Below are 18,767 nucleotides of genomic sequence, written 5' to 3' on the forward strand. Positions count from 1 at the left end.
GTTAATTTATAAAAATTCAACACTTCAAAGATAAGAGATATCAAAGAGTTTATTATCATTACTGACAATAACTTTCAATTTTTTTCTAAAGCAATACTCAGACGAAAGCACCATACAACAAAAATATCACAAAGAAATATCCAAACGTTATCTCGTGAAAATAATATTTTACTAGTGCTTCAATATATATATAGTGATAAAATATCTAAACATAATCTAATGATTTATTATTCTAACCGATTATATTTTATAATTTTTTAATCAAATATTCAATACTTTACACACAAAATATCAAAACGTGATCTCCAAAGATTTATTATCATAACTGACAATATCTTTTCAATTCTTTTATGAATCAGGTATTCTTTACCTCTCTATATATACAAACCGATGCTTCGGACAACAGCACCGTAGAAAAAAATATCGCAAAAAATGGAAGGGTCGAAAATTCAAATCGCTGCGATATTGGTGTTGGTATTAGTGATGTGTTGAGGTACTAGTACACTTGCTGACAACGAATGCTGTGATCTTTGTCGTGAACTCGTGATACATGTTGCAAAGGAGATTATCCCCCCAGCTTGCCCTGCTGGATTATTTGCGTCGAAAGATGTCCTGATTATATGCAGTGCATCCACGAAGGCTGCATAACTGGCAACAATTCTATCGGTACATCATTTCTTATATTCTTTGCATTAATATTTTTGCATGCAAGTTATTCGAAATTGTATCGATAAAAATGGATTTTTTTTTTCATGTTGCAGGTAAGACGGAAAGTACAGAGAAAAATTAAGGAGAATTCAAAAATGAAGAGGATTGAACAAAATGATATAATATTAATAAATTATAATTAATAAGAAAAGCAACTAACTATATATATTTTGGTTTAAAAAAAAAAAACCAACTATGTATAAAAACCAACAAATAATTGGCGGAGCGTGTCTGACCAAGAAGATGTAATGATGTATGTATATCGCGGGTCATATTCTCTTAATTTTTTGTTCTCCGTATAAATCATAATTATTTTTAGTTGGATCATCTATTTATCAGTTTTTTTCTGAAGTGAATCCATTCATCAGTTGCATAAGAAGTTTTTCAAAATAAATAAGATCTCGATTTTAAATTTGAATGAATACAAAAATATGATAATTCTTTTATCATAATAGTGAATGTATTTTTAAAATTATTTGACAAGTTAAATCTCGGTCCATTTTAAAAAAAATAATATTTCTGTTTATATCCGAGTATTTGATACTCCTATATTGAAAAAACTTAACGTCTCTTTAGAGCTTGTTTTTTCATATTAATTTCCCAGCTTATACAGTTAGCAGAGGTTTTGCAAATTGCAAGACAGACGCAGGTGATAGATGGCAGGGCGCGAATCAGGCGATGGGAACTCTAGAACATTCTTCGTGGCGGTGCACGTCGGCGCTGGATACCACGCGCCGTCGAGTGAGAAGCCTCTTCGCCTCGCCATCAAACGCGCTTGTCTTGCCGCTGCTTCTGTTCTACAAAAGGTCTCTTCTAATTCATTAATAATCTATTAATTATTTATATAACATATAATATAAATATAATTAGGTTTTAATTATGACGATTTGATATTAATTGAATGTGTTAATTAGGATACAAATGGATGTTTTGATGCTGTTGTTGCTGCTATTCAATCCCTAGAGGTAATTATAATTATAATTATAATTATAATTATAATTTGATTTTTATTATGTTGTAAAATCTTGAAGATTCTGGTAAATGATCTTCTTGTTTATTATGCTGTTATAAGGTTACAATTATAGTAGCTGTGAATCTGTGATAGATGGGTGGAGTTTTGGTTGATATTGATTGATATGTTCGAGTGACTAATGTACTTGTTAACTTTATATTAAGGATGATCCGAGCACGAATGCTGGACGAGGTTCTAATTTGACTGAAGACGGTTGTGTGGAGTGTGATGCTAGCATTATGGATGGGCGTTCGGGAGCGTTTGGGGCAGTTGGATCCGTGCCAGGTACTTGCCTGTTTGTTGCTTGATGCGAATTTTTTGTGGTGTTTGAGTAGGATTTTCTGTTAAGTTGATGCTTATCAGGTGTTCGTAATCCGATTCAGATTGCTGCGTTGTTGGCGAGGGAGCAAATGTCAGGTTCATTGTTGCTTGGTCGAATTCCTCCCATGTATGCTTTATTTATCAATTGAAAATATGACTTAAAGTTATTTGCTTATTGAAATTAGAATGCTTCTGCAATTATATTTGGATTCCAGTGGTTTATGATTACAGAAGAATGCAATGAAATTATTTTCTTTTGGTTAGGATGATATGACTTGCGCATATTGTAACTCTTTTACAGGGTTATTAAATATTTAGCTTCCGTAGTTTTGTTAAACATATTATATTAATTTTTTCCTTGTACATCATGAGGTTGACCAATGCATCCTCTGGTTTGGACTCTCCAACATGTAAATGCATAGTATAATATTCCACCAATCCTTTGTGCTTACAGAGTCTGCCTATTGTTTCTAGGTTCTTAGTTGGTGAGGGTGCTCGAAAGTGGGCACAGTCTAGGGACATTGATCTTGAAGGATCTTCGGAAGAACGTGATAAGGTAAGATGACCCCTTGTTTTACTTGGTGAATAGATTTCTGTTCATGAATTTTTCCATAAGGTCTCCTTTATTGTGATAATTTTAATTTTAATCTTTTCTTCTTCTTCTTCTTCTTCTTCTTTTTTTTTTTTGTTTTCTTGATTTCACCATCTACACCGATGTATATATATTTTTCATAATGTGCATGCAAACAGTATTTGGTGACAGAAAAGGCACTAACCCAGTGGAAGAAGTACAAGGCAATGCTTCATAATGCTAAAGCTGCTTTAAATGTATCAAAATCAGGTATCTTTATAACTTTTAGAACCCCAAAGGATTAAACCCTCTTAAAGTGGCAATCTATCTGTACTCATTTACCAGTGATTAATAATGCTGTTCTGAATAGCAACCAAAGTCCAAAAGCACAAGGTAGTCAAGAGGGTATAGCTCGAGGTTATGGTCTAGATATTGTTTCCTTGCAATAGAATTATATGCATCTAGACAGACAGCACTGTGTCTATCAGCATCTATCCCTTATTTCGCCTTCTGTCTCTAATTTTGCAGCTATATTGGCATGTATTAAATAATCGAGAATAATGGTACTTGATTGAGCCATTTTTGTCTGTGGATTCCATTCACTTATTATGCAACATATATATAAATTTCCATTTTCTTCTGTTTGTTAAGTGACTTGATTGTGTTGCATATTGTTCACCAGCAGAGGTTAAAGCATATGATTGCTCAAAACTTAATCAGGTCAGTGAGCAGTCGTCTGTGCTAAGTACACTGGAGGAGGACTGCATTATGGATACGGTTGGGGTAATTTGTGTTGATTGTGAAGGAAACATTGCATCTGGATCCTCAAGTGGTGGTGTTGCACTGAAGGTGATATATATGCTATTCAACCATTTTGATTCTATTCAACTATTTGGATTCTTTCTGTATGGACCACATTGTCTATAGTGCATCCTTTTCTTCTTTTATTTTTAAAGGTGTGTAAGAGAGATTAATGGGCTCCTAATCGTGGACATGGCATCATAAATTTTTCTTTGCTTAGATATAGAGTGTATTTTCTGTGAAAGAGAGGAAGCCTTTTCCTTGTGCATTTGTTCCCTCTAAAAGCTTCCTTAGTCTAAGATGCAAAGCATTTTTTCTTTTGCCATTGTATATGTATGTAAATCAAGACTACTTCAATAATTGTAAGATATTCACATGTATATTGTCTCAAACACCCATTGTATACATATTTGATATTTCATTTACGTGGCACATATTTATTGATACCACGTGTATTTGGTACAAACTTGAGACCTTGAATGTTTTTCCTTCATCTCAATCTACTTACAATTTAGTGCATTCAAATATTGTAGGTTAGCGGGCGTGTGGGGGTAGCAGCAACATATGGATCTGGCTGCTGGGCATCTTCTAAGGGTCCATTTGGTTCTCCTTACATTGTCGGTAGTTGTGTTAGTGGTGCTGGAGAATATCTTATGAAAGGATTTGCTGCTCGTGAATGCTGCATATCATCATCACTGTAAGATCTACAATTTTATAATTTTAAATACCACGAATAAATTTGATTAACAAGAAGCATTTTCCATCGCCATTTGTGATTTAAGCACAAGAGGCTTGCTAATATAATGCATATACCCATCAAGGTGGAAAGTATACTGTTTCTTGTAACTGTAAATGTGTTTGGTAAAGTGTGAATAGCTGCTTAAAAGATCTTGATGTGCATTTATAAGCGTCATTTTGCTCACAGGTTTCATTAGCTATTTTGTGTATCAGCTCACAATCAGGTCCGATATCTGCCTGTACAAAAGTTCTACAGTCTGTTGATGAAATGAGCAGTAGAAACGACATAGACCAGAGTTCAGGTGTTCTATTAGTGCAAGCAGATACACAGATAATGGTGAGGGAAGTCAATATTACTCTTTGTTTTTCACCACTCTTTTGCTCAAAAAACATATGATATGCAAAATTTTGTTAGGCTCCTGGTAATTCATCAATGCTGAGGGCTGTTGAGATTGCTGCTGTATACACTTCCTTGTCTTTTGGAATAGGTTATTTCGGAGGTTCAATGAAGCGGCCCAAGGTATTTTACATCCAATAGTGGCAACTTAAAGTGTGTAGTTTAGTAAGTAATACTTGAGCTGCTCCTGGTGATTGTACTGTGCCATTTTTTCTAGTTCTCCCTAGTCATGGTTTCCTGAATCTTTTGCAGGCTACAATTCTTAGGAGCGCAAAACAGCAAATTGGGTGTAGGGTAAATCAGTTTGCTGCACGTATTGATCTAACTGATGGAAAGCCATCATAGCTGTTCTAAAGACAGGAGAGCTGGATCAGTTGTTATAAACCCATCTGCACCTAATTTACACTACTACATATTTTTTTGGCGGCGTGAGGGGTGATTTAAATTTTACCGAACTTTAAAAACTGGGTTGGAGCGATATTCATACTAAAAATATACTTATGTAGCCCCTTGAAATTTGAAAGTTGTGAAAAATATTATGTTACAGAGTTGGTGAAATTTCAATGCATAATTTTGGCAGAGTACGCTGTACATTATCAAAGTGTATATTCATCTATTTTTTCCTTAATTTCTTCACTTTCCTGTCTTTAATATGATGGTTATATTGCCAGAGTTCCTTCAGGTAATTCGTCCTCATCAGAAAGATCCAGTGGCATTGATTTGGGTTTGGTCATCATCCGAGAATAACCATAACCAAGAGAGCTTCCGCTTGCTTCACACAACTGCAGAAATATAGCATTGGTAGTATGTTAGAAACCTATAGATAATCTGGAGCATTATTAAATTGTAAAGAATAAGTGAAAGTGAAACTTCTATATTTTGTAATGGGTAATGCAAAATGCTCCGAGGGCGAGATGTAAATGAGGGAATGATAACAATACTTGGCTTTAATCTGATACAATTTAAATCAATTATACTTTAGGAGAAAAACTTAAAGATTAGTTACCTCGGTAAGCTCAGAGAGATGGCGAGACCTAAACTCGTTGATTGTTGCTGTTATCTCAGACGTCGGAAGTTTAGCCTATAGAAGAAGACATGGATAAAATTTTATAAAACATAACTACAGAAGATATTGTAATATCACCAATGGCTTTTAGATTTTCAAATGTATTAGTTTGCGTGTGGGTTTGCGGGACGGGAAAGGGAGGAGTGGGGGCATGATACTACTTACTTGTGCAAGAACAGCAGCAGCTAATTGCAGGCTTGGTTCTAACGTCTCTGGGACAACCTGCACACATTCAACTACAGTTTTTTGGATATGACATATAAATATCTCTTCCGGCTAAAAGAAAAGGTAAATTGCCGTGGGCAAAATGTTTACGGATCTCAGAAAAATCCGGGAACATAATGCATATTCTGACGGTAACCCCGTATTTTAAATCTACCTTCCTCCTATTTTTTTTGAAAAAAGACAAATTGCATGGCACCTTAGCCTATCTAGGATTTTTGTCTAAGAACCCATAGCTCCATAAGGAACACGGGTATGTAAATTGGACTAACGAAACGATAAGACCCGGCAGGTGGAAACTCCCTGCAATACGGTTTGGGACCCGATCCTGTTTGGTGAAATCTTCCCACTGTCTCTTCAACTGGGGTAAGTGCTCGAGAGCGGGTGAGATTCGAACCTGTGACCCTTTGGATCAATGCAAGACCCTAGTTTTTTTATGACATGCTAGTTTGGGGTAGGTCAAAGACAATCGCATGTTTAAGCATTTATGTATAATGGACAGAAGAAACTAAAAAGCAATGTAATCCAAATTAAAAAAATAAAATAAAACATTGCAACATCAATCTGAATGTGAAAAATATCACAGGGTATACAAGATAGTAGAAAGATACCGCTGTTGCACCAGCTTTCTCCAAATTAATCCCATGAGCAACATCATGAGCACGCACAAAGGTCTTGACATTGGGATAATACTTGTTCAGAGCCCAGACAGTTCTATAATTTGCACCTGGAGTATCCATAGTTATTGCTGCAGCACAAGCTCGTTCAGCTCCAACTTTATGCAGAACCTGTCAACCAGGTAAGCACCAAGTAGATTAGTATATCTCAGAAAGAAGAAGAAAACACCACTAATTTCACTCAACCATACCTCTTTACTACCAGCATCACCAAAGTACACGGGAAGGTCGAGGGCACGCCCAACTGATACTCGATCACTAAAGCAAAGAACAACTATGAACATTGAAGTTGCATTTATAAATCTGTTGATACAGGAAACCTAAATCTCTTATACTTATAGTGTGTCAACAAAATATATGCAGAACATAGAAGTGAACAAATAAATTTTATTTCAAGCATCCGGTGTTCTTGTATCCTATCAGAGGTTGCGCATTCTTCAGAAACGACCACCAAACGAGCTATGCAAAGTTTAGAAATATCTGACAATGAATGCTACAGTAACACCCCCCCCCCCCCCCCCCCCCCCCCAAAAAAAAAAATGAAAAAGAAAAAGAAAAAAGCAGGACATCCAAAACATCCTACCAGGTCTTACATATTTATACCTGGAATGTACTTATTAATTTCGTGCATATACATTGTAGCATGCTAACTTCATTAGAGAAAGAAAAAATGTTTTAGCTATCAAAAATTATTCTGGCTCTCTTGTACTATGGCGTAGAAACCACAATTAAATTATGTACAATTTACATAAATAGAATATAAACAACAAAACTAGTAAATAGCATAAAGCCTACCCAGTTTTTATGAAGAAAGGGTGTAGTTTAGAAGCAAGAATCTACAAATGCATTATTCTACTTTAACAGAGAAAATTTTAGAATCAAGATTTTACAGATTTATCATTCTACTTTGAATAAAGGACAGACTAAGCAGAGACTCATACCTCTTGACATCCAGAGCAACAAATGGTATTAGTCTTTCAGATAGAAGCTGAGCAATGATCTAACCAATAAAATATTGAATTAGATGAGACTCGTAAAGCTTTTTAATCCCTCATTTTAAACAGTTAATAAACAGAGTTTTAAGATTGTCGCAATACCTGGCCGACACGTCCAAATCCACATAATATAATATGATCTTGTAAATCATCCGTCTGAAAACAGAAGTCTAAGTGTTCATTTTTACGCATACAAAATCTAAATTTCAATAAACAATAGCCGCAGAAAATCAGAACAGGAGCAGCTAATGTTGTAGAAGCTGATCACCTAGAATTTACATTCATCAGGGCAAATATAAAAGTACAATTTGATGTTATTATTGTAGAAATGATAAAGTGAGAAAAATAAAAAAGCATATACCACAATAACCAGAGTCTCATGGCTACACTCTATAACAAAAGTCCAAAGCTAAAATAACTTATATAAAGAGAATGAATATTCAGATTTTTCCTGAATGCCCAAGCACCAGAAACTTATTAAACTCAACCAGTATCATATGGATTCTGTATTTTTAGAAACTATATACATACCATTGTAGATTCTGCACTAAAATGAGTCAGCATTAATATATAACAAAACCATGCTTTCGATAACGAAAATTTCTCTATCCAAACACCCAACTTTTAAAAAGATTAATTGTATTTTACCTCACTCTCAACAGGTAATAAACTTCTTACATCATGCTGCTCAAAACGAGAAGCTATAAATTGGCCTCCAGCAGCTAACCATGGTGTCAGGGCCATTGAGATACCAACTACCAGAAACAAAAGCGATGACAATTGAGAAGACATGATACCCTAAGCACAAAAAATCAAAAGTTAGTCTTGGTACCACTGATACTGCAGGATGTCTATAATTTCATCTTTTACCTTTCAATAACATTAATAGCATACTTTAAGGATTCAAGCTGACATAGTTTAAACTAATGGGTTACGTGCTTACACAAATCAATAATTATATGATGGTGCTAATGAAGACTTAGTTTGTCACATAACAGTTAAGGCGACCTTCAACCTAGCCCACCATCATTTAATGGAATTGAGAAGTACATGCTCAACTGACCATTGTGGCACAGTCTACACATTGCTCCTAACTTGAAATCTACATGATTGCCAAGTTTACACATCATTATTGGATGAAATTTGGTGTTAGGAGGGCTTACCAGGATAATATTGTGAGCATGAGCTCTGTTACCATGTTAAGTTACCAGTTCTCGTAAAACCTCAAGGTGTTAGGAGGGGGGCTTACCATGATCATATTGTATTCTAACAAAATTGTTGAAGTGTGATCATGCTATCGTTCTTCCTCTACGTGTCTCATATTTGAAGCACATACTGCATTTCTTAGAACATAATACTGAAGCTTGATAAAGGGAAAGGGAAAGGCAACCAAGTCAGAGACATGAGAGAATTTTCTGAAGTCTGTACAGACAAACCTGATTGACAGCTTCACCAAAAGCTACAAATGCGAATTCTCCACCCGGAGCAAGTAGAAGACCGACTCTTATTGCAGATATGATTGAAATACCAAAAAGCTTGCCGATTAGAGCAACCAATATCGTCTTTCCACCTATTAATAGTCCTAATGTCCCCATAATAACTGGAAAGTTTGAAAGGAGAAGTTTAGGATCAATGGACATTCCCACCTGAAAGCCAAAAGGTAGGTTTATAAAAACAGTATACAAAATAACATTTCTTGTCGACATATATCATTTGGAACAATCATATCCACATATGCTATCAGTAGAAATTCAAGGCCTGTATCAGTCAGAAACAAGTAATCACATCATAAAGTATATTTTAATGATCAAGTATCTAGAATTAATACTAAAATTCGAATAATGATGTAATAACCCACCGTCATAAAGAAGAGACCCAACAAAAGGCCACGATACGGAGCAATATCTGATTCCACCTGTAAAGAAAACTCAGTCTCGGCAAGAAGCAAACCAGCCAAAAATGCACCCAACGCCATAGAAAGGCCAGCCTGTTTCCATTTAACATGTGGGAACTGATTAGTAGTTAATATAGACAATAGAGGATTCTAGTAGCATATTTCGCATCCAGTGGTGGACCCAATGTTGTAGTTTGAGTTAATGTAAAACTTAAGTTATAGTTATAGCCTTCCTCTTTTTTTTCTTGTCCTAAAGAACCTGTAGTTATGTTCAAACGTCTTATATAATCTTGTCACTGTTTTACTGATCACACAGAAAATATTAGGAATTAATATATTCAAGATTTCGATTGGTGTGAAGCCCTACTCGGTCCACCAAAATATGCATAATCAGTTGAATGCTAGTAAGAAAGTATAAAACTAATACAGAAATTTGCATACCCTCGCAGTGAGTAGACTTGTACCAAGAATTACTAGGAGTGTGTTGGCAGAGAATATCTCCGCATTTTGATTCTCTGCGATTTGCTTGTATATTGGGCGAAGCAGCTGCATTTAAGCAAAATAGCATTAAAAAAATCACAAATACTAAAATCAATGAAAATCTTCCTCTCATGTCAAAAGCTTTCATGCATTTCAGACAATCACTTTTAATGAGGCTAACTAATTGCAGAAGTAAAAGAACTAAGGTCATACATACAAATACTTTGTGCCAACCATCCATAAAGCATTTATTCTTATGGAGACAATAACTGAGGAGTTGCAATATCATCCAGCATTAAACGAGGTCTGGTTTGAATCAGGAAAAATATTTAACTTACCAAGCGTCCTCCGGCGACAATTGCACTAATAGCAATAACAGCCTTGAGGCCTGCCATTCCAAGAGCTTCAGCAATTGCTTGGAACCCAACCTGAAATTTTGGGAATTATACACTACAGTGGAAAAGGTGCTGTATCAGCAAGGATCGCTGAGTATTGGCCAACACATAGAGTTGCCATCTATCAATCCCTTAGCGGTACAGTAATGGCAGAACACGATTTAGTTTCTTAGATACAAGGCATAAAGTATTAAGTTATAACCAGGATCAATGAAAAAACGATGTTTACCCCTCCTTTAGATGAATTCGGTGAAATAAGAGGTATCAGTATCAGCAGAACCACGACAGCCAAATCCTGGAAATACCAAATATAACCGGAATAATTATAAGAACAGCAAGCATAAATCCATTAGCTGAAAAGCAAAAATGCAAACATCGCATCGATTGTGGCATATAGAGGAATCTCATCAGACAAACAATGAAGCATAGAGGTATAATAACTGAAAAATGTAAATAGCACCACCAGAATGGATCCATGAGTAGATTTGTATAATGATTATATGTATACCTAGTACAAGGAATATAAAGCTTACCCATCGTTTTAAAGCTTATAGGAATACCTGGAAAAGTAATACAGAGAATGTAGCTCGTCCATGGCGTGATGTGCTCTCCCCTCTTTCCTGGAGTACCTGTTTTAAAATAATTACAATCATATAGGTCAATATTGTATCGCTGACATGGCATAGTAGTGTGGCCAACTTACTGAAATAACAGATTGAATCTGAACTAAATCAAATCACAAGCATACTAGACTACTGAAATTTCATATTCTGGCTTTTATTGTACCAGCCACTACTCTATTTTATGAGTTCTAGTAGTCACCCTGAGTAGCATTGGGAGGAATTAGGAAAAGCATCAATTTACTGGTATATTTTTATAAGTAATCCTTGCTGAAATTGAATCTCATCTGCATTGTGACTTAATTTAATGCATATTATGCATTTTTCCACATTTGAGCATAAACATGTACAAAATCTCTACTACTCTTACTATTTGAGGAAAAACCTCATGCCTGATAACAATAGTCATTTTATCAACTTAGACAAAGTACCAAAAAGGTTCAGACGCAACTTTAATGGACTGCAGATATATATTGAGTATAATAATATTACTTTGGTATCATTCTTTGCCTATAGAGATTCCAAAAACTTGGGCCCATGGCGGGATTATTTTTACTAAATATCTAAGAATAGCTACCTGAAGGACAACAGCAGTAGAAGATAATGCTAAACCATTACCAATGACAAGGGCTGCAGGAACTGCCTGTCCAGCAACAATATGAGCAATCATTCCAACCACTACTGCTGTTACCAATACCTGTTTTAAGCATTGTAAATTTTATCTTATAAACTAGACAATTAACGCTATAAAAGATTTATAATAGACAGATGAAACGAAAGTGGTAAAGAAGTTATGATTCCATTCACCTGACCCGAGCCCAACCCAAAAACATATTTCTTCATGGAACTTAGCCTTTCGACAGAAAGCTGCAAAGATGAGCGATTATTAGGTTTCAAGCAATTCACAAAAAATAAAGTGAGTGCTAAAATGTCTTACAACAGCTTATATCTTTAAAGGTTTCACCTCAAGGCCAATATTAAACATTAAGAAAACAACGCCAAATTCAGCTATAGCTTTTGTTCCATGTACGTTGCGGATAATGGAACAACCATAAGGTCCAATCAAGATACCAGCAGTCAAATAGCCAAGAACAGGACTGCCTAAATTTTAAAGCAAATATAGATACTACATCAGCAAAAAAAACGGACTAGTTTTACACATAAGAAAATATGAAAGTCCCAGAAATATGTGCAGATAATCGTAAATTGCTAATTTTAGGGTTAATGATGAATAACATCCTCGGAAGCAACAAAAAGTCAATATTTATTTTGGTAAGTAAAAAGAATCAATAAGAATGTTGGTAAGTAAAAAGATTACATAAGCAAACGAAATACATGTAGCATCGAGGAATTTATCAGTACACTTAAAAATGTTGAAGCCAAAAAACCCAGATGGCCAGATTATATGGCAGCTAATGAAATCAATAAGAAACTCAATACCTCCCGGAATTTTCTGGAATAGAGGGACAAATATAACACTTGCAAGAAGTAACCACAACATGTCAAAAAGAGAAGCTTCTTCCTCATTTACCTGAGTACATGTGGAACATAAAAATATTTGATCAGATAATTTTATAATTGTTTAGTATGAAGAGTAGCTGAATGTACTCTCAACGCATACCTCTTGATGAGGAATCTTGTCCATTAATAATTTTAATTTCTTCGGTAATTTCAGTACTTGTCGAAGTATAGGCTTTGCATTTGATGAAACTTCATCAATGCTAGCAGTAATGATATCTGACTGTTGGAAAATATGATTAACCTTCTCAGTGCGGGTAGCATAAAAGGCAATCCTGTGACATATATCAGCCCTTTGGTCAAAGAAAGCAAGACCTTGTAAATAATATTGCAAACTACCAGTCATTGTTACAGTTATATTAGGCAAGTAAGGCTAAACAATATGATATCTAGAAATGAATGAGTTGTATTTAAGTGGAAGACATCAAAAAGATACTTAGACAGAGGAAAGAATATTCACAATTAATTATTGATTATGATGCATACCCTGATCCAGCAAGCAACAATCCAACCACCAGCTTTGGCAGTTGTTCTCTTCCAGACTTAATAAGCCCATAAAAGAAAGAAGTTGGAGTGAACTCAGTCCCATCACCAGCAAAAGAGAAGAATGATGCAGGGAAGAAACGAGAAGATTTATTCAACAATGCTTTTGGAGCACTATGTGGAGAGCTGTCTCGATTTGAATCTTTCTGTGACTCTGATTTCCTATTGTGAACTACATTCTCTGACTTCTCTGCTTCTTCTTCAATCTCTTTTTGTGATGTACTCAATTTTCCATTCTCAAGGACACCATCTCCAGATTCACTGGAGTCCTCAAGTCTCTGTCCCTGTACATCTAACTGGTTATCTGACGAGGCATCACCAATCAAAGACGAAGTATCCTGTGGTACTTTTTTGTCTCTGTCAACATTACTATCGCCTGAATTTTCGAGGCTCATCTTATCCTCTTCAACAAGTGTACTCTCACTCACTTTAGATGATTCATTCTGCTGTAATACCCACTTTGAAGAAGTGACAGGGGAAACGGAGAGGGTTTTCTCGGCTCTCTGTAGAATAATCTCGGCATCATTTACCTGTTTTGCAGCCTCTAGTTCAAAAGCAACGGCTTTCTCAGCGAGAAGCATTATATTAGCAACATCTTCCTCTGCTTTTGAAGCATCCATTTCAGCTTTCTCTGCAACCCCGACTAGCCTGCCCACTTCCTTTTGCAGCTCTTGCTTTTTGCTCTGTATCTGCCTCAGCTCCATCTCACATTTTGCTAACCTAGCCTGACACTCTCTGATATCTTCCTGGGCAGACAAGATTGTTTCTTCCTCTTCTCTTAATGCATTAGACTTATCTCCTACATTATCGTAATCTGCATAACCTTCTGTAGATTTATCCTTATAGGAAGTCTTTCTTTTAGCACTTTCTAAGGATTCCCCTGCTACCTGAAGTCTCGCCATTGCTAAAGAAAGGGACATCGTTGCAGTCTGAACAACTTCTTTTGCCCTACCCTCTCTTTTTGCAATCTCTCGGATAGCTGCAAGTGTATATTTAACATCCTTCCATGCACTGTCTGCTTCATCTTTCAACGCTATTGCAGCTTCTGATATCCTCTCAGCTTTTTCCTCAAACATTCTGCTGTTTAGCTGTGCAATCTCTAGTTCTTTAAGAGCCTTCTGTAACAATCCTCTTAAACCCTCTAAACTTAGGATATCTGTTCCTTCAACCTTTTCAACTTCCTCTACTACACCATCACCTTCTGAACTGTCATCAACCCCGTCTGTTAGACCCTCCCCATTGGCACTCGCACCATAATCTACTCTCCGACCATTGCCATTTCCATTAATAAACACAACTGAATCCTCTCCCTGACAGCATGTTTTAACCACTCCACTTGATGACTCAATACCACAAGTAAAACTGAATCCCGAACTCCTTGGTAACATATGACAACCTAGATAACTAACAACTTCATTTCTACAACAAGTTACCAATTTTTTCAACTTTTCTGAGCGGCCTGCCAAAACCAGCCTCTTACTGCCAATGGATCTACATTTAAAGCTCAAATTTGAATTCAAACTCTCTAACAAGCTATAGTTAGAACCTTCACCGCCAGAAATCACACTCAGCTGCTGAAAACTGCAGATACAGTCCATTCTTCCCGTATTATTATCAAATCTTCTTCTTATGTTTTTTGACCGTTATAGAACACCTAGAGAATCAACAATATCATCCAAACTTAAACTCAAATCTTCAAAAAAATTGCTTGAACATTTTAGCTAAAAATTACACAATACTATAAGCTAATTTATCGAACACCTTGCAAATCAAAATAATACATTCCCAAATATCACTTATAACAACAAATATCACTTAATAAACGCCTTAGAGAACTGCAGCAACATCACCCAAATTCCAAAACTCAACCAGTACATATATCACTCAATTATCAAAGATTACATATAAAACTGAGCTGAAATAATAGCTATTTTAGCTGAAATTCAAGTTTATTAGAACTAATATACATACGAGAACTCACCTATCATGATTAACACTAATAACAGACTCGGTAGACAAAATTTGTCTTCGAACCGAAAATGAAGCCAAGTATTCAGTTCCAAAAGTAATCTCTCTCCCCCTCCCTCCACCTCACCCCTCTCTCTCTCTCTCTGTGCAACTCAGTTTGAGATGGCGGTTAGTTTAGTAGAATAATATCTCCGATTCCCCTCTGCTTCGCTTCCCTCCACATTTTATTGTATACCCATAAATCAAAAAATATATATATAATTACACTGTAGTTAATTTCCGATATACACTAGATATTGTCACAGAGCTTTAATAGTTTTATTTATATTTTTTTTTGAAACATTTTATTTATAAGTTTAATTAATATTTTATTTATAACTTTAAAAGTGAGCTCTGAACCAATAAAATATACTCCCTCCGTCCTTGAGTTGTATACATTGGGGGACGGGACGCGGCACGGACTTTAATACTCCTGTAAAGTGTAGTTGTGTAATTTATTTTTAAAATTATCTTTTTCTGAATTAAAGTTTGGATGTTATATTTTTATTCAGTAAAAGAAAATCTAAAAAATAAGTTACGGAACTATATTTTAGAAGAGTATTGAAATGCGTGTCGAGCAGTTGAAAAGAAACGTATATAATTGAATGGGACAGAGTAGTAGTCTTGAACTTTACTGAGATACTCCATTTTATTCACCGATATATATTTTACAAATTTTTTCAATTATAAAATATATTTGAAAGAGTAAAATTGATAAAAATATAAATTCACATATATACGAAAAAAGTAAGTAAAAATTTATGTTTTTTTATATATTAGGATAATCTATTATTTTTTTATATATTAGGATAATTCATTATTTTTTTTATATATTTAGGATAATTTGATTATTTATTATGGTATAAATAAATTTAATATTATATAATAAAAAATATATTCATATTTATATTTATTTAAATATAAAATATTATTTGATGTTCGAAACAAATTTTTACATATCAGATCTTTTTATTTTGAATTTGAAATTTGCAAATAGATTTCATCTTAGAAGGGTTTTTTTTAATTAGATTTGTCATAAAAATATAATATCTATGAAATATATATATATATATATATATATATATATATATATATATATATATTCGAACTAGTGCACCGGTAATTACTTTTACCCCTATTTTAAGAAGATCAATTTAAATATATGCATAATATGAGTATATATAAATTAGGAACAAAATTTAATTTCTTACCCCTGTCAGGATCCATATATCAGATTTGTAATTCAAGGCATTGGAAATGTCAAATATAATCATAAACTCCATTATACTTCTGATCTCGGTATTTAAGTTCTCCACTTCTTTTGCAATAACACTTTTTTTATTTGCCTCCTTTACAAAGTAAGCTTCAATAATGACGAAGAAGAGACTGAACTTCTTCCTCCGAAAGATTCTTTGTACTGGGTGAGAAACTTTTCAAATAAGAACAATAACGTTCGGAATATGTCAGATGACAGTGAAGAATTCTCTTTTGGAAGAGTTAGAGCCTCGAACAAAACTGTGATTTGAACTTGAAAAACTAATCGAAGATTTTGATCTTTCTAGAAGACAACCTGGTTGCTTCTCAATTTTTTTATAAATCAACATAAAATTTTTACCAAGATAATTCTTAAATACGAATTATTAAATTTAAATAGATATTTCTACATGGCACGGATTATAAGTAAATATACGTTCAGGATGTGTAAAATTTTTGTGCCGGCAGAATTTAATATAAATGTGGTTGAAAATGATAACAGCGGGAATCATATAAATTTGAGAAATGAAAATAGAATATGAAATATTCAATAATTTTATTGTGATTTGACAGTGAAATTTTCTCGTAAAATATTTTCAAAAAAAAATACTAATTTCAAATAGCAATCCACTTATTAAAAAAATATGATTTAAAAATTAATTTAACTTTAATAATAATAATTATTATTATTTCCTCTAAGAGCAAGTAGCGTTTTAATTAAAACCACCGATACTATGATCATTGATTTGATTTTTTATCGACTAGCCTTTTATTTATATGCATATATTTTCGAAAGAGTTCTTTCTTTTAAATCACATTTTGAAAGAACTAAAGATGATTTCCTAACTAAAAATTCACTCATTTTCTAACTAAATATATTTTGACAGTTTTTAAGTAAATTTTAAGTACCAATTTCTTTATAATTCCTATAAATGTTCTAGCTAAAACACATTTTTAACAAAACGAATTCAAATACATATATAAAAACTCTGAAATAAAACAACTAACAAAATATTTGTGCCGTAAGCTAGCATGTATTAATAAATTGTTTAAAGAACTTACAGAATCTTTGCCGCTGTCATAAGCTTATAATTCATAAACAAAAACTTGAAACAGTTAGAATTTCATCTAATTATCTCAATGAGCTAGAGGAGAAGAAAAATTGTAACAAAAAACACCGTGAATATTTTTTCTCGGCATCAAATAACTCTAGTTGTTTATCTTGTATTTTCTATTCTTCCGGTTTATCTTCCGGTTGATCTTCCTCCTTCTTTTCTGCCTCCTCGGATTCGACTTGTGGCACGGGTTCATCGTCCTTATTTTCTTCCTCCTCAGATTCGACGGCTGACGGGGCAGCGCTTTTGGTTTTGGCAGCCTCAAGAACATGAGACAGAGTTCCCTTCTCCATGAAGAGTTGAGAAAAGTGATTGTTGCAGTAGAAAATACCGTCTAAAGAAGCATATGATGAGGGTGTAAGAAAGCACCCTCCATGAGCACACTTGAAACATGATTTGTGGAGTGCTACCTCCTCCATGGTTATCTGTTCGACAAATATAACTAATTTCATACTCAATTTATCATAAATAACTAAGTTTTGGAGGAAATGACATGAGTATCATTTTGCCACAAACCTTCTCAAGAGGATACACAGTTTTGTGGCAAACTGAGCATTTGTCTTGAGTTCCAGAAAATAAAGATGCGAGCTTGCTTGAAGACTTTGTCTGCATTTCAGTATCATAGTGAATATTACTAACACAAAATATTATAAAAATTGAATTAAATTGAGAGAAATCAATCAAACGACTTACCATAGAGTTCTCTCTTGACCTTGCTGTTAATATGATCAAAACGAAAATAGTCAGCAAATATATGAACTCAAAATCCTAAATGCCATAAGAATGATATATATAGTTGTCTTACATGGTTGGAAGTTTTTGCTAAAGTTTCCGGATTCCTTGAAAAGCTGATCAAAGTGAGTTTTGCAGTAAAGGGTGCCATCCATGGAAGAGTAGTTGCTCATCTGCCATGCAACAATTCGTCAAATACCTCCTCATGCACATAAAAATTCAACAAAAATAGAAAAGGTATTTCATCGTCCACTCGTTTTGTACACAATCAGAAATTTATTCGAATAAATAAAATAGTAAATGAGGAGAAAAATGAATGTGTGTGAATGCGGGATCATACCACAAGAGTTCCTTTGCAGTGGCTACATTTGAAACAGGATTTGTGATATGTTATCCCATCAGCGGTTAATAAATCCATAAAATAGACAGTCTTGTCACAAACACTGCATTTATCCAGAGTTCCTGTAAACGCCATTTTAAATCTCCTTTTCCTTAGATGAAAATATTCTGAATTCGTAAATAGTAATTCTGATAAAAAATGAAATGCCGATAAGTTTCAGGATTGGAGGAGAATTTAAATGGGTTGGAAACTCTGAATGATTTTCGTCCCTCTGTGATTGAGATTACCAACAAGATATCAGCATTTCATTCATCTATATAAGCGCCATATAAATAATTAAAATGGAGGATGCATTGACACG

The 18,767-nt window shown here is 34.4% G+C and overlaps 3 protein-coding genes across 5 annotated transcripts; 1 reads left to right on the plus strand and 2 right to left on the minus strand.

Annotated features, from left to right (window-relative positions):
* Nucleotides 1-1,282: 1,282 nt before the first annotated feature.
* On the plus strand, nt 1,283-5,176 carry LOC108208739 (putative threonine aspartase). 3 transcript variants are annotated; one of them, XM_017379262.2, is made up of 11 exons: nt 1,283-1,514; nt 1,623-1,673; nt 1,885-2,005; nt 2,084-2,168; nt 2,516-2,597; nt 2,792-2,882; nt 3,295-3,461; nt 3,947-4,110; nt 4,365-4,488; nt 4,567-4,671; nt 4,801-5,176. In XM_017379262.2, the coding sequence occupies exons 1-11, from the start codon at nt 1,365-1,367 to the stop codon at nt 4,891-4,893; spliced, it is 1,233 nt and encodes a 410-aa protein (XP_017234751.1). In that variant the 5' UTR covers nt 1,283-1,364; the 3' UTR covers nt 4,894-5,176. The 3 variants fall into 3 exon arrangements, with proteins under 3 accessions (XP_017234751.1, XP_017234753.1, XP_017234752.1); XM_017379264.2 differs by having other exon boundaries at nt 2,104-2,137; nt 4,801-5,129; XM_017379263.2 differs by having other exon boundaries at nt 1,284-1,514; nt 3,298-3,461; nt 4,801-5,129.
* On the minus strand, nt 5,029-15,122 carry LOC108208738 (K(+) efflux antiporter 2, chloroplastic). The gene is made up of 21 exons (XM_017379261.2): nt 14,940-15,122; nt 12,902-14,612; nt 12,519-12,690; nt 12,338-12,428; nt 11,862-11,998; nt 11,705-11,764; nt 11,475-11,594; nt 10,838-10,906; nt 10,507-10,572; nt 10,221-10,310; nt 9,844-9,948; nt 9,367-9,495; nt 8,945-9,154; nt 8,157-8,306; nt 7,611-7,664; nt 7,455-7,513; nt 6,705-6,771; nt 6,448-6,624; nt 5,780-5,836; nt 5,555-5,629; nt 5,029-5,330 (listed from the first exon to the last, which is right to left on the minus strand). The coding sequence occupies exons 2-21, from the start codon at nt 14,554-14,556 to the stop codon at nt 5,208-5,210; spliced, it is 3,666 nt and encodes a 1,221-aa protein (XP_017234750.1). The 5' UTR covers nt 14,557-14,612; nt 14,940-15,122; the 3' UTR covers nt 5,029-5,207.
* Nucleotides 15,123-17,226: 2,104 nt separating this feature from the next.
* LOC108208455 (LIM domain-containing protein PLIM2b) lies at nt 17,227-18,708 on the minus strand. Its single transcript, XM_017378984.2, has 5 exons — nt 18,407-18,708; nt 18,140-18,239; nt 18,028-18,050; nt 17,851-17,940; nt 17,227-17,759 (listed from the first exon to the last, which is right to left on the minus strand). Exons 1-5 carry the CDS (start codon nt 18,539-18,541, stop codon nt 17,451-17,453), a joined length of 657 nt encoding a protein of 218 aa, XP_017234473.1. The 5' UTR covers nt 18,542-18,708; the 3' UTR covers nt 17,227-17,450.
* Between the last annotated feature and the right edge of the window lie 59 nt (nt 18,709-18,767).

The sequence above is a fragment of the Daucus carota genome, chromosome 2 (genome assembly GCF_001625215.2).
Source record: "Daucus carota subsp. sativus chromosome 2, DH1 v3.0, whole genome shotgun sequence".
Taxonomy (NCBI): Eukaryota; Viridiplantae; Streptophyta; class Magnoliopsida; order Apiales; family Apiaceae; genus Daucus; species Daucus carota.

Excerpts from the sequence above, each read along its gene's own strand:
- LOC108208739 (XM_017379262.2), top strand. The coding sequence starts at position 1,365 with ATGGCAGGGCGCGAATCAGGCGATGGGAACTCTAGAACATTCTTCGTG. Across the intron at positions 1,674-1,884 it reads CTGCTATTCAATCCCTAGAG|GATGATCCGAGCACGAATGC; the intron begins GTAATTATAATT and ends CTTTATATTAAG. Across the intron at positions 4,672-4,800 it reads GTTCAATGAAGCGGCCCAAG|GCTACAATTCTTAGGAGCGC; the intron begins GTATTTTACATC and ends AATCTTTTGCAG.
- LOC108208738 (XM_017379261.2), bottom strand. The coding sequence starts at position 14,556 with ATGGACTGTATCTGCAGTTTTCAGCAGCTGAGTGTGATTTCTGGCGGT. Across the intron at positions 9,496-9,843 it reads CAAGTCTACTCACTGCGAGG|GCTGGCCTTTCTATGGCGTT; the intron begins GTATGCAAATTT and ends AAATGGAAACAG. Across the intron at positions 5,630-5,779 it reads CTGCTGCTGTTCTTGCACAA|GCTAAACTTCCGACGTCTGA; the intron begins GTAAGTAGTATC and ends CTTCTTCTATAG.
- LOC108208455 (XM_017378984.2), bottom strand. The coding sequence starts at position 18,541 with ATGGCGTTTACAGGAACTCTGGATAAATGCAGTGTTTGTGACAAGACT. Across the intron at positions 17,941-18,027 it reads GGTCAAGAGAGAACTCTATG|ACAAAGTCTTCAAGCAAGCT; the intron begins GTAAGTCGTTTG and ends ACTGAAATGCAG. Across the intron at positions 17,760-17,850 it reads CTGTGTATCCTCTTGAGAAG|ATAACCATGGAGGAGGTAGC; the intron begins GTTTGTGGCAAA and ends TTTGTCGAACAG.